Source organism: Diachasma alloeum, unplaced genomic scaffold (genome assembly GCF_001412515.2).
Source record: "Diachasma alloeum isolate Michigan unplaced genomic scaffold, Dall2.0 Dall_scaffold_00176, whole genome shotgun sequence".
Taxonomy (NCBI): Eukaryota; Metazoa; Arthropoda; class Insecta; order Hymenoptera; family Braconidae; genus Diachasma; species Diachasma alloeum.
Window position 1 is genome coordinate 619,817 of NW_021680342.1, and position 18,576 is coordinate 638,392.

General features: G+C 39.0%; 1 protein-coding gene across 1 annotated transcript; it reads left to right on the forward strand.

Moving 5' to 3' along the window:
• Window positions 1-128: 128 nt before the first annotated feature.
• Window positions 129-18,564, forward strand: LOC107048204 (voltage-dependent T-type calcium channel subunit alpha-1H). The gene is made up of 15 exons (XM_029126704.1): window positions 129-208; window positions 1,441-1,570; window positions 1,679-1,980; window positions 2,156-2,307; window positions 2,409-2,612; window positions 4,164-4,284; window positions 7,817-7,972; window positions 8,103-8,243; window positions 8,814-9,104; window positions 9,925-10,226; window positions 11,241-11,430; window positions 11,652-12,188; window positions 12,671-13,787; window positions 13,887-14,036; window positions 14,152-18,564. The coding sequence occupies exons 1-15, from the start codon at window positions 149-151 to the stop codon at window positions 15,702-15,704; spliced, it is 5,406 nt and encodes a 1,801-aa protein (XP_028982537.1). The 5' UTR covers window positions 129-148; the 3' UTR covers window positions 15,705-18,564.
• The last annotated feature ends 12 nt before the right edge of the window (window positions 18,565-18,576 follow it).

The window sequence follows — 18,576 nt, forward strand, 5'->3', positions numbered from 1 at the left end:
GCTGAGCCCACCCTGTACCCACTATCGTCGTCGAAGCAGTGTCATGTTTAATGACGTAGTAATGCTTCATGGTGGTAGTGTAAACACATTACCGGGATCCATAGGTCAGCCAGCCAGTGGGGAGCGTAACATTTGCTCGAGTGAGAAGATGACGCAGACGGGCGATGGAAACGTTTGGTCCACAACCCCAGTTAATCACATCAGTCAAGTATGTTTACATCATATTCAAGTTCATATTCTACTAATCCACATGCCACTGAACGGCTTCTTGAAGAGGGAGGATTAACACTCCTTGTCCCCAGATGTTGTTGAAATTTTTTTCCTAAAATTCCTCAATGCTCATCTCGAAAATTTTTAACAAGTGGAGTTCCCAGTGAAATTTCAGGAAATCTCGACAATGGAAAACGCAATTTAATTGAAAAATTGATGGAAATCCCAAGTTTGACTTCAATTATTCAGTGAAAATGGATGGAAATGTGGAAAGTTCCACAGAGAACACAAGTTTATTTCATTTTCAGGCTTGGAACTTTGGATGTCTTTACGCGGAAAAATTGTCAGCCAAAATTTAACTTTTATTCATCTCGCGCGCATATCCTGTCTATGTTTACATGAGGCCAAGGTCGATAGAAAAATGGCAGAACCGACGAACGTAAAAATTTACTCAGTGTAACTCGGGATATTTATCTTTCTCCACATACTTTCTCCGCCAAAACTTACAAATATCCTTCATTCGGTGAAAAATTACGTGCAAATACAATACAATTTCTTGAATTGAAGAGAAATATTCATCTTTTGTCTCACGGTTCCTGTGAGAACGATCGCCTCGGCCGTGCGTTATTTACTCACATAAAACATGTGGAAAAAATTGAAAAAATGAGTTTTCTTTGAAAATTCACAAATTTTATCTAGAGAAATGATGGGATTTGAGTTTTTTGGTATCATCGATGGATTTTTGATTCAGTATTGAGCCAAATTATCTCAGCGGTTTTTAAATTATCTTTCAGAATTCGCGTTTTTTTCTAAGAAACAGAAAGAAAAGGGAATTTGTCGGGAAGTTATCGTTTCGACCCGCAATGAGAGCGAGCGAAGCGAGTGACGAACAACCCTGTCCGATTTTTTTGTCTAAAATGCGATAATAAATCTTACGTGAATTGGTAAACTAGGATAAGTGCATTTTTTCAAAAAAAAAAATTCCCAAATCGCTTCCACAAATTGTTGGGAAGCGACTCAACCAAAAAGACGCATTTTCGAAAAAATGCATTTATCCTAGTTTGCCAATTCACCGCAGAATTGTTAACCCATTCAATTTTTATCAAAAGTGCACATCTTCCGCTCTGTACTCGATCTAGACTGCGTTCAATCGATGAATACGCTTCCAGCCTCTGAATAAAAAAAAACGTCAAAACTGTTCATTTAATCCGATTCTCGTCCGTCTTTCAGTTCCAGGCGGAGTTAGGGACGAGCGAAGCGATGACTTGCCAGGAACTGCTGGCACTCAGCGGCGCCCTGGGCGCAGCACTGCCAACCGGCCAATTGGGACGTGATACTTTTCTCAATTCACTTGCCAAAGGTCTATTGCCCCTTGATGAAAAAAAAAATCCAATTCTCACGTACAGCAAATTGCTAAATCCTTGATACACAATCTCCAAATGTATAATGCTCTGTTATCTCAATCCAGGAATTACCGAGCGAAGTAATTTCCGCGACGATAGAGGCCCGAGTCTCGATGATGCGGAAATTTGTCCATGCTCGTGTGACATACCCGAGGCATCGCAGTGCCCGGATAATGGAGAGACTGAGGGGCAAGAGCTCTCACAAGTGAAAAGATTCTTCATTACATCCGGCAATTGTTGTATATCTGGGCTCACCTGCGCTCGCAGTTGGATACAAAAATTAGTTGAGCACAAGTACTTTCAGCAGGGTATACTCCTGGCAATTCTCATCAATACCCTCAGTATGGGAATCGAATATCATAATCAGGTAAATGAAGGATTTCCACGTACTCTCGCGCTTCCTCAAACTGCTAAACTATAAAAGATACTTGGATATCCTTGAGGGAAAAAGAAAGGGCTGAAGTTGAGATTTTTCCCGAAAATTTACCTCCCGTTTCTCAAATATTTTTCTCCCCTTTCAACGGATGAAATTTCGTCCACAGCCGGAACAATTGACACTGATAGTGGAGATAAGTAACACCGTTTTCTCGGCTGTATTTGCCGTGGAAATGTTGCTTAAAGTCATAGCCGAGGGACCCTTTGGATACATCTCGAATGGCTTTAACGTCTTTGATGGTATCGTCGTTATACTTAGGTAATTCAATCACGCCTCCCCGTGATTAGCCCGCAAATGTCTCTCGTCTAATTATTCAGCATCTCCACGTATAATCCAATGGTAATGCATTAAATTCACAGTGTCGTCGAGCTTTGTCAATCACTCACTGCTGAACGTGGTGGTAGTTCAGGCTTGAGTGTACTGCGTACATTTCGCCTTCTGAGAATCCTCAAACTCGTGCGTTTTATGCCAAATTTACGACGTCAATTATTCGTTATGCTACGTACAATGGACAATGTTGCGGTATTCTTTTCCCTCCTCGTTCTCTTCATCTTTATATTCAGGTAAGTCACGAAACAATAGCTATTTAATTATCATTTACATCAAATTTATCGTCATATATATGAATATTTGTTCGAATGATCTGTTTTTACGCTGAAAGCCGAAAATATGTATTTTTATCATTCGTCGGACATTGATTTTTGTCAATTTTTCTCAATTACTCCGCGGAGACAATAAAAAGTCATGAAAATTCACGTGAATTTTCATTTCATCTGCAGGCTTATTCATTTTTTGTTTGAAAAATCGATCGTTATTTTGAGTTTGGTCGAAACATCGGTCTAGTGCGAATGCGCCCTCTCTCCAATGAAACAAATAAAAAAGTGGGAGTAAGGGGTAACTGTAATAAAAGTATAAAAAAGAGAGTAGGAATCAGTAAGGGGGGATTTTTACTGCTAGTAATTAATCGTGGTGAATGGTTGGACTTTCAGCCAATGGCTTGAGCTTTTTTTAAAGTCATTTCTTTTTTATTGAAGTACACAACGCTGACGGTGTAATATGGGTGATGATGGTGTTGTTGGCACGTTAACAAAATATGATACAAAAGAAAGAGATTAAATGGATGTGACAATTCTCTTCATTGTCACCTTTTGGTCTGAAATTGCTTGAGGCATCGAACTATATATTCACTAGAATTGATCTATTACGTGTTATGCATGGTGCTTTTTATATTGTTGATTACCAATCGTGATGTGTCTAGACAAATTGTGCCGGCTCCACTCATTACATTTCTCAATTAATTTCATTATTGATTTAATTTGCTCATTTTAACGGGAGAAATGCTTGTGTGTGAAACTTCAAACGTCACAATATCTCAATATCGTTTTATATTTTTGATTTGTCAGTTATTTGAGTGCTCTCATACCACTTCCACTTCTCAAGTTCATGAAATCATTGAGACTCATTAACGCGAGCACATGAAAGATGTATTAGTGACGTGCGTTTACATGTACTTTGATCCTAACTCTACTGCTCTGTTCACATCGAATTCAATTTTTTTTTTCATTCAAAATGTTTCTCTCCATTGTTGACGAGTGACTCTGATGCGCCCAATCCTCGATGTTTTTTGTCGTCGATATTTTAGTAAAGCTTGGCAGATGTGTACCTCCCCCCACGTGGAAAATCCTTAAATCGTCTATCCAATGAGGTCGCTTACGAGTCGCTTTATTACTTTTTTTTTAGTTATCCCACCACTCCCCTCATTTTCCCCATTTTCTGTCTCTTTCGGGCCACTCAAAGACCGAGTACGACGCTTCAGGCATCCATTAATGAAATACTGTGCATTCAGCATTTGTGCCAGAGGATTATTATCTTCTCTTTTTTGTTTTTCTGTTTTTTATTTCTCGTGTTTACTTCACAGACCGATTTTTCAACCGTTGATTTTCATGGTTAAATAAAATTCACTGGATTGTTTGAGAGCAAAGGGATTTTGGTTGATGAGCGCTTTGAGAATACGTAGAGTTTAAGAATGAAAAAGTTAAGGAGGATGAAGCTAATCAGGATTTGAGAAGAGCAGACAAAAAAAATTGTATATCGCACGTTTCGTTGTGTTGTAGTATTCTCGGGATGAACCTGTTCGGTTGCAAATTCCGTGAAACGATGAAAGGCAGCTCTGACGTCGAGTGCGATAGAAAAAACTTTGACTCGTTACTGTGGGCAATAGTGACAGTGTTTCAGGTATCCACATAAAGTTAACCAGGATAACAAAAAAAAAAGAATTTAACAAATTACTAAAAAGAGATTGAAATTAATGAGTTCGTCGAGGGCTGTAGTATAACCATATTTATCTTTTTTTTCTTCAAATCTGTTGAATCTCCATTCATCTAATTCTCCATGATCTCTCTTGAATCTGTGAATCTCTCACTTCCCTCTCACATTTGAACTCTCCACTGTAATCTTCCACTATCTCTCCACTTCTCTTGTTCACCATTGTCTATCAATATGTTACTCTTTTAAAGCTAAACTCTCGTGTGTGACCGCATATCTACATTTATGATTTATGAACAAAGGTAACGTATAAGTTTTTTGGAATGACGGAATTTTATCTCTTGACTAATTTTTTTATCTGATAATCTACTTCCCCTTAACTCCTCTTGTAATGCATCAATCAATCATCTTCAATCTATTTGAGGAAACATAACAAAATCCAAGAATATAATCTCACAGTATTGGTGAGTCCTTCGTTACTCGTTGATTTTTCAACAAAATTTTCAATTGCGTTTTTCTTATAATTACAACCGGATAACTAAACATAATAAACGATAAAAACGAAAAAATGGAAATGGATAATTGAAATACTTCAAAAAATTATTGAAAAAATCCCTGGGGTGTGTAGTGCATCCCACACGAGTAACGAAAGATTAATAATCTTGAGCATGATGCCTGTGCCTATCCCCTGTCCATCACCACGCTTCTCTTGCTTCCACATAAACTATGAATGACCTCTGTTACTCTGAAAAAACTCACACTGTATACTCTTGGGATGATTGGGATTTGAGGGTAGAAATTGAGTACATGAATACATAACGACGAATGTAAATTATTTACATTTTCAACTTCTGGGGGAAATGGGATTATCGGGTTAGACCAAGAACTTTGGAGCTCAATTCGTAGTATCGTAACTCTCGCGTGACTGCCGTAATCACGGTGAACGAAAATGCCACGGGGAAAGGATTTAGAAACCAAAGGAATTTGAGGGAACAATGTTACATTCAACGAGCTGCCTCATTCGGTGAACATTCTGAATATAACAGCCGGGTATATTCCAATGATAATTGCGTTGGGCTGCGGTCGATCGCTTTTGCATGCCCGTTCGACGTCTTCTTTATGTGTGCAAAGAAGGTCGATCGTTGATTCTGGCCGCTATCAATGTTAGCTTATGCATGATTATCATTTATCAGTGTTAAATTATGATTATTATGATATCGTGCAGTGCATATTTGCCGCCCGACGTCGTTCAAACACTCTCGGGTTACTGTACACTCTTCGGAATGATAGTTCAGGAAGCTAAGACCCAGTGCTTTTTCTTCTCGCGATGCGAAAGAGGGCGGATACACAATTAACAGCGATCATTAAAAATTAACGCATTACCACGGATAGAGTATCATTAAGAGTTTATAGTTGAATTAATAAGAGAATAGCATCATCACAGTAATCACAAACTCACATGTAATACCATTTTTTCATACACACATATGCAGTATAATATATAGTTGTATTTTATCCAGTGTACTTACAATGGTTTTGAGCGAGCTTCGAAGAACATCGTACAAAATACTGCTAATTAGTTGAGTCCCCCCCCACAACCCTATTCTCACTTACCTCATGCTTGAGTGCCACTTGGGATAGAGGCCGTGAGCTGATTGCCTCAGATCTGCCTCAATGAGCCTCATCCCTGTTTTTTTTCTCCCCTAATTTTTTTCCGTCCAACCCCTGCGGAATGTTGGTCCCTCCTTCTGGTTTTGATTAAACTACCCTAACTGCTTAAATATACAATACGCAAACGCTCGTATTTTACGTGTACGGACGCACGCAAAACCAACCCTTAGTTTGTAAATATTTTTTTTTCATTTAAAAACCAGGAGAATGATTGAGGTTATTTGTTTTGGTGTTACTGAGAGGAAAACGGATTTTTGGCGGGAATATACATTTTTCCACTCGGTTCGCGAAGCCTCGATTCACGCACGCTGCGCGTGATAAGACGCCGCTCACGAACGTTGTGAAAAAAAAGTTTTGTCACTGTGTCGAAAAATACTATTTCATCACTAATGCGTGAAGTGAAATTTTTCGCACGCGCATTCGGCGAGCGCTATGCGCCTCCCACAGGTCGAAAAACACTTTTACGCGCTCGTATTTAGCCCAAAGTATCGCTCAATTTAAACATCGGCTTCATTAAAAAAACAGCATTCAATTCATTCCTCAATTCAATCATCTTCTAGATACGAATTTTAGTTCTCGAAAGATTATCAATTCATGAAAGTAGAAAATTTCTCGACTGGACATTATATTCGGTAAAAAAAAATTGAACTTTTCCATTTTTGTGGTGAATGCATGTAACTTGACGCCAAGGACTGTTTTATTTGATTCAAGTAAATGTACCTCAAGAAGAAATGATTGACATTCACCGTAAGACCTGATTTATTTTATAGTACTTGTTCTAAGAAAGAAACATCTCAATAAAAATAATCTTTTCTACCAGTGTAATTCATTCGAACTAGTTATCATGGCACGTAACCAGGCAAATTTCCCAAATTCGTTACACAATTACATCATGCAACCTCTTTTCTACTCCCACTGCACCGAAAACTCCAATATTCTTAATTCAAATGAGTATTCCCGTCAAAACTCGGAAAATCTCACAATCAGTGACACTCCCCGTAAATCCCACTAAATCCTCCCACATAGAGAAACGGTGTCTCGGAGCTGGTGATAATAGAACCATCCGCCATAAAATAATAATTGTACCCCACCCCCAATCCCGGAGAATGTGGATAAGACAAATGACTCTAAGGCGATACCGGATTGTCTTCGGTTGCAGCATACTAGGAATGTACCTGTTCGGGGGTAAGTTTTGCATGTGGGCGGACCGGAGTCGGCCATGTACCTGTGCCGAAGTGGTATCACACCACCCAATGTGTCGCTGTGATCGAAAGCATTTCAACGACATCGTCTGGGCACTTGTCACTGTATTTCAGGTACCAATGTTTCGATAAAAGCTACCCTCTCACTGAGTATTTTACAAGCACCTGAATAAAACCCAACTTTTATCAACTTCTTCTTGTCTGTTGTATGTCTCTTCACTGTCTGTCATTGTTCTCTATTATTTACTGTTTACATTCATAAATGTCGTTGTACTTACAGCGCTCGTTAAGCAAACAAACACTCGTACACTCGGGGAATGTTGTATTTATGATTTTAAATTATTTACTCACATGCCAACATCGAGAATAACGATGGAAGCATGGCTAGTATTTTTCTTTTGACATTATTTCCAATTCTCCTCATTGATCTAAAAGCCCTATGATGTTTTATTGAGATGAATAAAATATGTGGATGTAGTCGAACTTTCTTCTCTCTGCTTCGATCGTTACCTCAATTTTTTTTCCCTACAACTTTTGTTTTTCTCTCGTTTCATTTCTTGATTTGACGTTCTAGTGGATTAAAAAAAACTTGGTATTTCACTGGGATACTTTATTTATCTTTCGAACAGATACTTACACAGGAGGACTGGAATGTTGTGCTATTCAATGGGATGCAGAAGACATCTCACTGGGCTGCACTCTACTTTGTCGCACTAATGACATTTGGCAATTATGTTCTGTTCAATTTGCTCGTTGCCATTCTTGTCGAGGGTTTTTCTTCCGAGGTAAGTGAATCCACTCTGAGTTAGACGGGGATTTCATGTCAGAAAGCCCCGGCAATTAATTCTCCGTTTTTTATTCCCCCCCGCTTACCTCAACATTTTTTTCTCCGGTTTGTTTACTTTCTCTCTGTAGAGAAATGAACGACGTGAAAGGGAACAAAGGGAAATGGCAAAGCTCGCTGCGAAGGAGTCTGGTATTGGCAGTGACGAGGGATCTAGCTCGAGACTGTCAGGGTCACACTCGATAACCGACAGTGACACCTACACCCCTCAAGTTCGTATACTCCTGTGTACATTCGAATGTCCTCTCGATGGACTTGAATGGTTTTCTTAAGCGGAAAGCGCACGAAAAATTCATAATCGCAGGGAATCTTCGTTTATCGCGCTGATGAGTTTACTATTTCCGTATTAAGGATGTTCAAGAATCTTTTACAGTTCGGTACAGGAGGCACTACAGATTTATATCATCAAAAAATCATGAATATTTAGCGTCATTTAAATTACATTTTGCACGGAATTATTATTTTTTCAACATTCGTTTTTTATAAATAAATAATTGAAATTATTTCGAAATTCAAATTCAGATCTGCGACGTTTAAATAATAAAATCATTGTAAAATGATTTTATTATTCAGACAAGCATGATGAGGACACTTTTGAAGAGTTTATTCTCCTAAAGCTTCTTTCTGATCAATAAAAAAAATTAAAACCCAATGTTTTTATATTTTTCACATTAAATCGAAGTGGTAAACTCGTCAGCATGGTGGATAAAGTCACCTGCAGTTTCGAAATTTCCGTGCTGTCTCCCACTAATACGTGCCTGCCTTGCATTATCGAATTTCAGGAGCGCAAGAATTCGTGGCAAAGTGTCGACGATCTTCGAAAATTCAAGGATAACTACAGACGGGACAAGCATAATCGCATGTGGAGGAAGGCGGCTATCGAGGAGCTCAAGTGTAACATACAGAAAGAGAATAAAATGATGGGGGTCGCGGGTCAACCACCCACGATAACTCACACTGCGGCGACGCCCCAGGATTCTCCGAATACCACATTGGACACTGGTTACAGAGACATTAATTACCGGGCCATTTATCCGATTAATTTGTCAATCGAATCCATTGATCGATCTAGTGTGAGTTGAAATTGCCTGGGGCATTTGTACTGTTGTGATCCTCTAATTATTTTCCGGAGATCTCGGGATTGGAGGGGTCCAGCAGAATTCATTACGAGATGTATTTCGTGTGCGTGATATTTTTTTCCATGGCTTTTTATCGCCTGCCTCGAATGGCTCTCCCGGACGAAATTTATCGCGAAGAGTAAGGAACATTATCGTTCTTTCAGGACTTTTCCCTTCGATTGGAATTAATTTTTCAACATCTCTAAGTATAATTTTTTGTGCCAGTCAACTGAGGGGAAACCCCACTTTTTTAATGGAATCCACTAAATGTTACTGGCGCCACCAAATTAAATACTGTGGCTGTGAGAAATTTTCGTGAATAGACGAAAAATTTTCGTTTGGGTCTGCACGGAGAAAAAGTTTGCAGAAAAATTCTCGTGCGGCACCAGAAAAATTGGGGTTCTCGCAATATTTTTTCCGGTGCTGAACGATAATTTTTCTGGTACTACACAATAATTTTTTCAAGTATGCGAATTGTGACGGGTTTATGTGCCAGCACACGAATTTTTCTAGAAAGTTTTTCTCAGTGTGGGAGATTGAACCCATATTCCTCCACGAGAAAAATTCTCGTATTTTTTTCTCCTTATAGCCCTTGAAAATTTACGCAGAAAGGTCCCTTGGTACATCTCTCTGAGCCCCTCCCGTCCGGAGGTATTTGCTGATTAATAACTGAGTGAGCTACAGCCTTGCTCAGTTTTTCCATTTGATCACTTGAGAGTCTCGAGGCTTTATGAATTGATAAAGGGAAATGACCGATCGATTCCATCTTCCGCAGAGTCAGTGCAGCATAACATCAGGATTCCTTAAGCCCCCGGACAACAACAACCACAAGTATGCAACAAACAATCTGGTGGGAAGCCAGACATCGAGACGAATGAGCCCTGGTATATCGACATTCCCGAATTCCTCGCCATCCCGTGAATTATCAAACACGAGTCCACCAAGAATACGCAGGGGATATTCCTGGCGTCTGTCACGGCCATCAATCTGTCGTAAACGGTGGTCACAGAGTGATGAGGACCCAGCACAAGCCACTATTTTGAACAATGGTCGTAGCACGAGTGGATCGAATTTTGGGTAAAGTTATCATTCCAAATGCATCATTATTTGAGGATATCCAAGTACTTTGGCTATTTTTTCTCCAATGAAATGGTTTTCTCCTTTTGTAGTCGAACATCAGAGCTTTCATTTGAACCCCATTTGACCCTAAGTTTCCGGACATTTTACAATAATTTTATTATTTAAACTTAGCAGGCCTGAATTTGAATCTCATTATTGAACCGTTAGAAATCATTTTAAAAATCTAAAAAAAAACTGAAAATTTACTTTTGGAGAAAGACTGATTAAATAATTTTATAAATTCTATAAATAATTTATAAACAATCAATTTTCCACCATGAAAATCATTTGTTCGGAATCGCAAAAAATTTATTCATATTCAGAATTTTCCCAGAAATGGATTTCATGCGTAAAAAATGAGATTTCTGGAAGTTTAAACAATTTAAATTATTTACTTATAAACAACGAGTGTTTCGAAAAATATTAATTCTGTGCAGAATGTAATTTTAACCCTCTGAGATGAATGGGCGTTTTCACCACTCTTCGCACTTTCCGTAAGAATTGGGCCTCAGAGGGTTAATGACGCTGAATATTCATGACTTTCGTCAAATTTTTTCCACGCAATTTAATTCACAAATTTGATGATTGAAAATGGTTGAATCTGTAGTGCGAGAGTGTCAAAATTCCGGTCTAAAGTTCCCCTCCTATCACTCCAAAATCCTATCCAACAATATCCTCTGACGTCACAAGACGTATAACGGTACATAAACTCCCGTCTTCAGTGATTCTATCATATTTCCTATTTCATTAAAAAAAAACACGTGCGGGCGCGAAGGTATAAATGACACTCGGGCTTCAGATTGAGATCCATTTCATCAGATTTAATTCATCAATAATTCCAATACTTCTGATTCCAATAAACATTAATATTAACCATCAATACCAATGTTTATTATAACGTTTCGTCATCGCCTACATCATCACAATTTGATGAAAAATTTCTCGTATTTACATTTTTTCCTCATCAAGTAGATTGTGCACCGGTGAATACATGGGTTACAACGGTGGATACCTCCACGGTTCAATACGCAATGACACGCAGAGAGATGCACCCAACAACCGTGCTACCATGATTGCGACCCACAATCGTAGCCTCAGCCCTAACAATTCTATCAGGAGTCATAGCTCGTCAATAGGGCATTGTTATACGACTTCTCATCAGGTGGGTGGATACAAAAAGGAGTTCCTCTTTTCATTGAAAAATTTTCTATTTTAATTAAAGCACTCTTCATCGAATGTTCAAACTCGCCCCCCCCCCTCCCCACCCCCCTTCGAGAGTTTTCCATTATTTTTCCATTTTCCATTCCCCTCATTTCAATTTCATTCGATTGCATCTCCAGCTGAATAGACTCCTCACCTTGAATTCTTTTATTCAATTTCTAGATGAGATGGATTGACGATTTATCCCGAAGAAATTCACTTCGCAGCTATGACATTGTTCAGGCTCACAAAGTTTTGCCCTACGAGGATATTCCATCCAGTACAACACCACGAACAATCAATAATTTGACAATTGATACGGGTGCATTACCGCGCATTAAAAGAGTACAAGATGATACCGAGAACGATAGATACTCATCGCACAGTGAACAAACACCCCCCTCAAACGGTGGTGGTAGTGCAAGCAGTGTTGAGAGAATTAAAAAAATCTTCATGTTTTTCGAGCCAAAGGGCTGTATGAAAGAGCGAGACGAATACTCATTGTACATATTTTCACCAAACAATAGATTTCGTATGTGGTGTACATGGTTTGTCGATAGAAAATGGTTTGACAATGTTGTACTTGCATTTATCGGATTAAATTGCATAACACTTGCTATGGAACGCCCTACAATAACATCAGACAGTCGTGAGAGGGCATTTCTTGCCACTGCCAATTATGTATTCACCGTTGTATTTGCAATCGAGATGTTTGTTAAGGTGAGTAGTGGCAATAATTTGTTTCACCTGTTTTTAGAAAAAGCAATTCACTAATTGTAGTAGCTGTTTCCCAAAATACAGGGCTCTTAATTACTGTCAACTTGAAACACCTAGTGGAGTATTTCGCCAGTGTATAATATAACGCTTGCAACAAAGGCAAGCCAATTTGGAAATTGTTCAGTGATGGTCAAAAATTAAATCGCAAAATGCATTTAACGATATTTTACCTTTTGCCTTCCATTAAGCAGAATCGTGCATGAGTCACTGTTTTATTCAGACTGTAAAAATGGATGCAAGTGTGTTCTGCTCTGTTGAAGTATCATACATCGTGTAGAACAACCTGGATCCAGTATTAAAGGGAAACATCTGTTATTTGTGAAAGTAGCATGAGAAAAATATGTAGAAGAAACATTATGTTCAGGATATCGTGGCACCTGGATTCGAGAGACTGCGAGTAATCCCCTTTGTCGATATGATTGCAGGTGGTGGCCTCGGGGATGCTGTACGGTCCAGACGCCTATTTTACCTCTGGCTGGAACATAATGGACGGCTCCCTCGTTATAATATCAATCGTTGACTTGTTGATGTCCTTAATATCGTCCAGCAGTCCACGGATATTTGGAATACTACGTGTATTTCGTCTACTGAGATCACTGAGGCCTCTACGAGTTATAAATCGTGCACCTGGTCTCAAACTAGTGGTGCAAACGTTGTTATCATCCCTGAGGCCAATTGGCAATATCGTTCTAATATGCTGCACATTCTTCATAATATTTGGTATACTCGGTGTGCAGCTATTCAAAGGGGCCTTTTTTTACTGCGACGGTCCTGATATTAAAGATGTACACAATAAAACAGACTGCTTGAAGGATAAGAGAAACGTATGGGTGAATAGAAAGTACAATTTTGATGATCTCGGTAAAGCTCTTATGTCACTCTTCGTATTATCATCGAGAGACGGTTGGGTTAATATAATGTACACAGGATTGGATGCTGTTGGTGTTGATCAACAGCCTGAGGAGAACTACTCGGAGTGGCGTTTGTTGTATTTCATAGCATTTATTTTGCTCGTTGGTTTCTTCGTTTTGAACATGTTTGTTGGTGTTGTTGTTGAAAATTTTCATCGTTGCCGTGAGGAGCAGGAGAAGGAGGAGCGGGTACGCAGAGCCGCCAAGAGGGCACTGCAGATGGAAAAGAAGAGGCGTAAAATGCATCAACCACCTTATTATCAAAACTACTCGAAGCCGAGACTACTGGTGCACAATGTTGTAACATCAAAGTATTTTGATCTTGCAATAGCCGCTGTTATTGGATTAAATGTTGTAACAATGGCCATGGAATTTTATATGATGCCAAAAGCACTGACATATGCATTGAAAATATTTAATTACTTCTTCACTGCTGTATTCATTCTCGAATCTATGATGAAAGTACTTGCATTGGGAATTAAATTGTACATGAAGGACAGATGGAATCAGCTTGACATTGGTATTGTTATTCTATCGGTTGTTGGAATTGTACTTGAGGAGCTTGAGTCCAAGATAATACCGATAAATCCAACAATTATTCGTGTTATGCGGGTCTTGCGTATTGCAAGAGGTCAGTATTGATTTTGTAACTATTGGATTATTTTTATTTCCATAAGTTTTTATTGTCCCTCGTAAATTTAACGACTTTTATTATGTCGTATACTTCCAGTTCTGAAACTACTGAAGATGGCAAAGGGAATAAGAGCTCTGTTAGACACGGTGATGCAGGCATTGCCGCAGGTGGGGAATTTGGGTCTCTTATTCTTCCTCTTGTTCTTCATATTTGCAGCGCTGGGGGTGGAGCTGTTTGGTAGACTCGGTGAGTCATTAATTTTAATCGTATTCGGGCGATGAAGTAGTTTCAACTATTGATTTCATGATATTTTAATTGCAATCTCCACTTTTTTTTCGTTCTCCTCATTTTATCTGTGCAGAGTGCAGCGATGAACTACCGTGTCAGGGTCTCGGTGAGCATGCGCACTTCAGTAACTTTGGCATGGCCTTTTTGACCCTCTTCAGGGTAGCAACCGGTGACAATTGGAATGGCATCATGAAGGACACACTACGTGATGATTGTGACGATTCCACAGACTGTGTCAAGAACTGCTGTGTCAGTACAATAATAGCGCCGATTTTCTTCGTTATTTTTGTTCTCATGGCACAATTTGTTCTTGTTAATGTTGTGGTTGCGGTATTGATGAAACACCTCGAGGAGAGCCACAAGCATCTCGAGGATGAGCTCGACATGGAGATGCAGTTGGAGCGAGAATTGGCGGCTGAACAGCAGGAGTTGCTTGAGCGAGCCGAGGCCGAGGAGGAGGAGAACGAGAGACAAGAGTTGGCGGCTGAATTGGGATTGGACGCTGGTGATGAGGATCTCCTCGAGAAACTACGGCTGAATGGCCTCGACAGATTGCGAAAGTACGACGACTTGGCTGACAAACGTATTCGTGAATTTCATGGTGAATACCTCAAGGAGAGATTACGACCAGGCCTCTCGAAAGTTCGATCTTTACCATCCAACTTCATCTACAATCCACCAACAGAGAGACAACTCCACACAGACGACTCGTCTAGCTCGACAACGCGTAGGAGCAATCGTCGAAGACGCAGCTCATCGTATCGTGGTGTTAAACAGTCGAGAATGAATCTCAAACGTCGTCAAACATTCCATTCGCAGCAGCGTGGCCCACTGCTGCCGAGCGTGACGCACTTTGAAATAGCTGAGATACCGAGACCCGTGAACAATCTCTCGATACCACGAATTATTCCCCAGAGGAGTCCATCGCCCCACGAAAGCAAATATCTTCGTCCCGAGGTGGAGCAGGACGGCGAGAGAGTGTGCCTGGGTATCGAGGTGAAGACGATAGGGAGGAGGCCATTCGATGAGACACCACAGACAGCTGACACGAGTCTAAGTGTACCAACAAAATCCACAAATTACTTATTAACCGTTGTTGACAGCCCCGACAGTCTGCGTTACGGGGCGAAAAGCCGCAGGCCGGATGTGACTAAGGATGAACCACTTGGGAGACTCGAGCCACCCGAAGATCTCGACGTTCACTCTGTAATTAACGAGAGGAGACCGTCCAAATTCAAGATCACCAGTGATTACACTAAGACATACACTGATAATGATAATGAACAGTTCTCGTCGTCTCAGGGTACTAATATCGATGAGTTATATGTTGCAACGAGTGTTAGGGATGATGGGGTGAATGATAATTCAGCTGGTACAAGTGATTTAGATATAACTGAAGTTAATAAAGTTATTTGCACACCCGTTAGAGATCTAGAGGCTGAAGTTAATATTTATGTTGATGAGGATGTTGATGATAGTTCATCGGGTAGCTCTGGTGAGCATGGTAAAAGTATAAGTATCATTGTCGATCCAAGTGCTTATTTAGAGACAAGCACTGGTGTTGTTGATGAATCATCGCAGATTGATGATGTTATTAATGAAATAAGAAGTAAATTTGACGCGTGAAACATAATTGAATATCGGTGTGTACGAGTACTACTCGTTAGTCGGTGATAAATCTTCCATAGTCTGTTTATAAAAAAATGAATATGAAGAATTAATTTGTATTAGAGTTTAATGATGAGTCATATATAGGTGATTACATAGGTGATAGGTAGGTAATTGTACACGTTAACGTGGGAGTTATTGTATGTGTGCTGCCTCAAGTAAACATTTAATTGATGAACTTTACTGTGCGATTTGGTGGAATATAAAACAATGACACGAGAGATGCGTAGTGCATGACAATATAGACGTCGTTGTGAAATGAGAAAAACAAAAACCTCTTCGTTCGTGTAGAATTCCTCGATTTTTCTCGTCTCGGGTGGTGATGGAATTGAGAGGATATTCCAGGGTGAACTAAAATCGCGATGTTCTGACCAATGCTTGAGGGTGTCTTTTTTTCTTATAGAAAACAAACAAACAAATGTAGTGGGAACTTAGTTTCAAGTGGACAAAAATACGTAGAGGACAATCAGAGAGGGTGAGCTTGACAAATGATGTTGATTCCTCGTTAATCAAGAGTCAAAAAAATGTGAGAAGGGGGAGAAACATTGAAATGTAAGTGTTAACACACTTCTTGTACTGCGTATACCGTATGCGCCCTGTGACTCGCATGTAATGATCAATATGTTGCATTGGGAAAAATAACGTAAACTCGAAATCAATGGAGAATTGTATTATTCTAATATTTCCACAGTGCTCTGCCATTAAAACAAACCATTGACAATCTTCTCTCATTATTCACGAGCTAAATGTCATGTTCCTCTTTTACACATGACACTCGTTGAATTTACGTAGGAATTGCTAGATTAAATAACTATTGACTTTTGTTTTTAACGGAATAACAAAATTTCGGGGATGAACTGGAGGCAATTGTCCTTCATCGTCCAGCGAAATGAGAAAATCAATTGTTCCATTGTAACTAAAATAATAAAAAAACTATTTTCAGCTTCTTTCGGAACATTTAGAAACGTTTCTCATTAAGATCTGTGATATATATTTCAATCATAGAGTATTTCCTGAAAAAAAGATACTAAAAAAAATATGGACAAAAAATATGTCAAAGTGCAGCCGAAAAACTGAAAACTGTTGGAGGAGTCATTAATAGTAAACTTTACAAATAAAGGTAAGAAGTTGGTGAATTGATGAAACAAAAATAATGAAAATAAACGTGAGAATAAATATGTTGAAAACCAAAAAAAGCAATATAGACAATTCTACAATTGTACATAGAATATTCTATCTACACTCGATGTGCAGGTTTATTTTGATACTACAAAGGTATAGATAATTAATATATTGTATTGGAGTATGAAACTGTATGCCTTCGCGTTCGTTGGCGAGCGTTCGCACGGTGACGGTGTCGCAAAGTTCTAAAGGAAAATAAATTGCCTGGACAATCTGGAATAAATTGTACTGGGGATTGACGTTCTCTTTTTACGCCATTCCCCGCACTTTTTCCTCCTCCATATGAGACTCTCTGGGCACCGTGGCCGTTTCTTCAATGCTCTTTGCGCTTACAAGTCACAATTCGGTGATGGAGTGGTACACAACAGAGAGAATTATCGAGTTCATGAGTGATTTTATGCGGAGAGAAAAAGGAGGAAAAATTGTGCAGAAATGTAAATTGATAAAAGATTCGTTTAGGGAAGAAAATTTTATGTTTTGTCAAGTGAGAGAATGACTGTTGTGGGAGCAATAATTGCCTCTCTTCATACAGGAAAATTTTCTACATGAGTTCTATCATCTTTCCTCAATTCCTAAAAAATTGTTGAATTTTTAGGGCCGATTTTTATTTTTGAATAGTAAGGAATGAATATTAATTCACAGAGAAATTTTGTATTTTCTGAGGTAAGAGATGTGCCGCTGGTCGGGATTTCTCAGGCGAAATGAAGGGCTCATTTGCGTTCTCTGGAGAAATTTTTTAAGAAATTCTGAAGTGTTTTTACATGATAGCCAGTCAATTATTCGGAGCGAACGAAGACAAACCGCAATAGAAAGGGACTAAAACGGAATTGCTTTTCATGATTATTTGAGTTTTTCAGTAATTCTTCCTCAACGTTTTTCTCTTGTAAAATCACTCACTATCGAAATAATCTTGTACGCAACACGATCAAGTTTTGCCACTTTATCACAGAATTCATTGAATCAATGTGCATTCAATAATAACTTGTGATTTTTGGGCGCGACGACATCGCCGCGCCGATTTAGTGTAAGTCCCTTCCCCCTTTCCCTATTAGTCCTGACTTTCTACTTCTTTTAGGAACAAAAAAACCTGCACCCTTCGTAAACTCTAAAGAGAAAGGAAAAGATAAACATCTACATTTTCCAAATCCCCATTTTCCTCACGAGAAACTCAATAAAGTGGAATTAGAGAGAAACCAAGAAATGAATAGCCTTCTCCAGACCCGAATTCGTACATGAGAAGAAACGATATGCGTGGTACTCGTAAAATTGAATTAAATTTAAGTTTAGGAAAGAAAATGTGACGAGAGAAAACCACTGTAGATAATGTGCCACACCCCTGTTTTATTTATTACAGTGAAAAAATATGAAATGGGAAGCACCAAAATGTGTATTTGCGGGTGCATAAAAAGAAGTCTAATGAATAAGTAATTATATTGATGCAATCGAATGTACGATGTTGCCGGGTGAATGTGAGAGAGAGAGAGAGATCGAGATTAATAAATTAACGGGAACAGCGCCCTAGTGTATAGCGTATACAATAAAAAATATTTAAAAAATCTAGAGACGAAATATTGGATCTTAAAGGGGCAAACAATGTACGTGAGTAATAAATTGAGTGATGAAATTACCCGTTAAATATGATTAATTA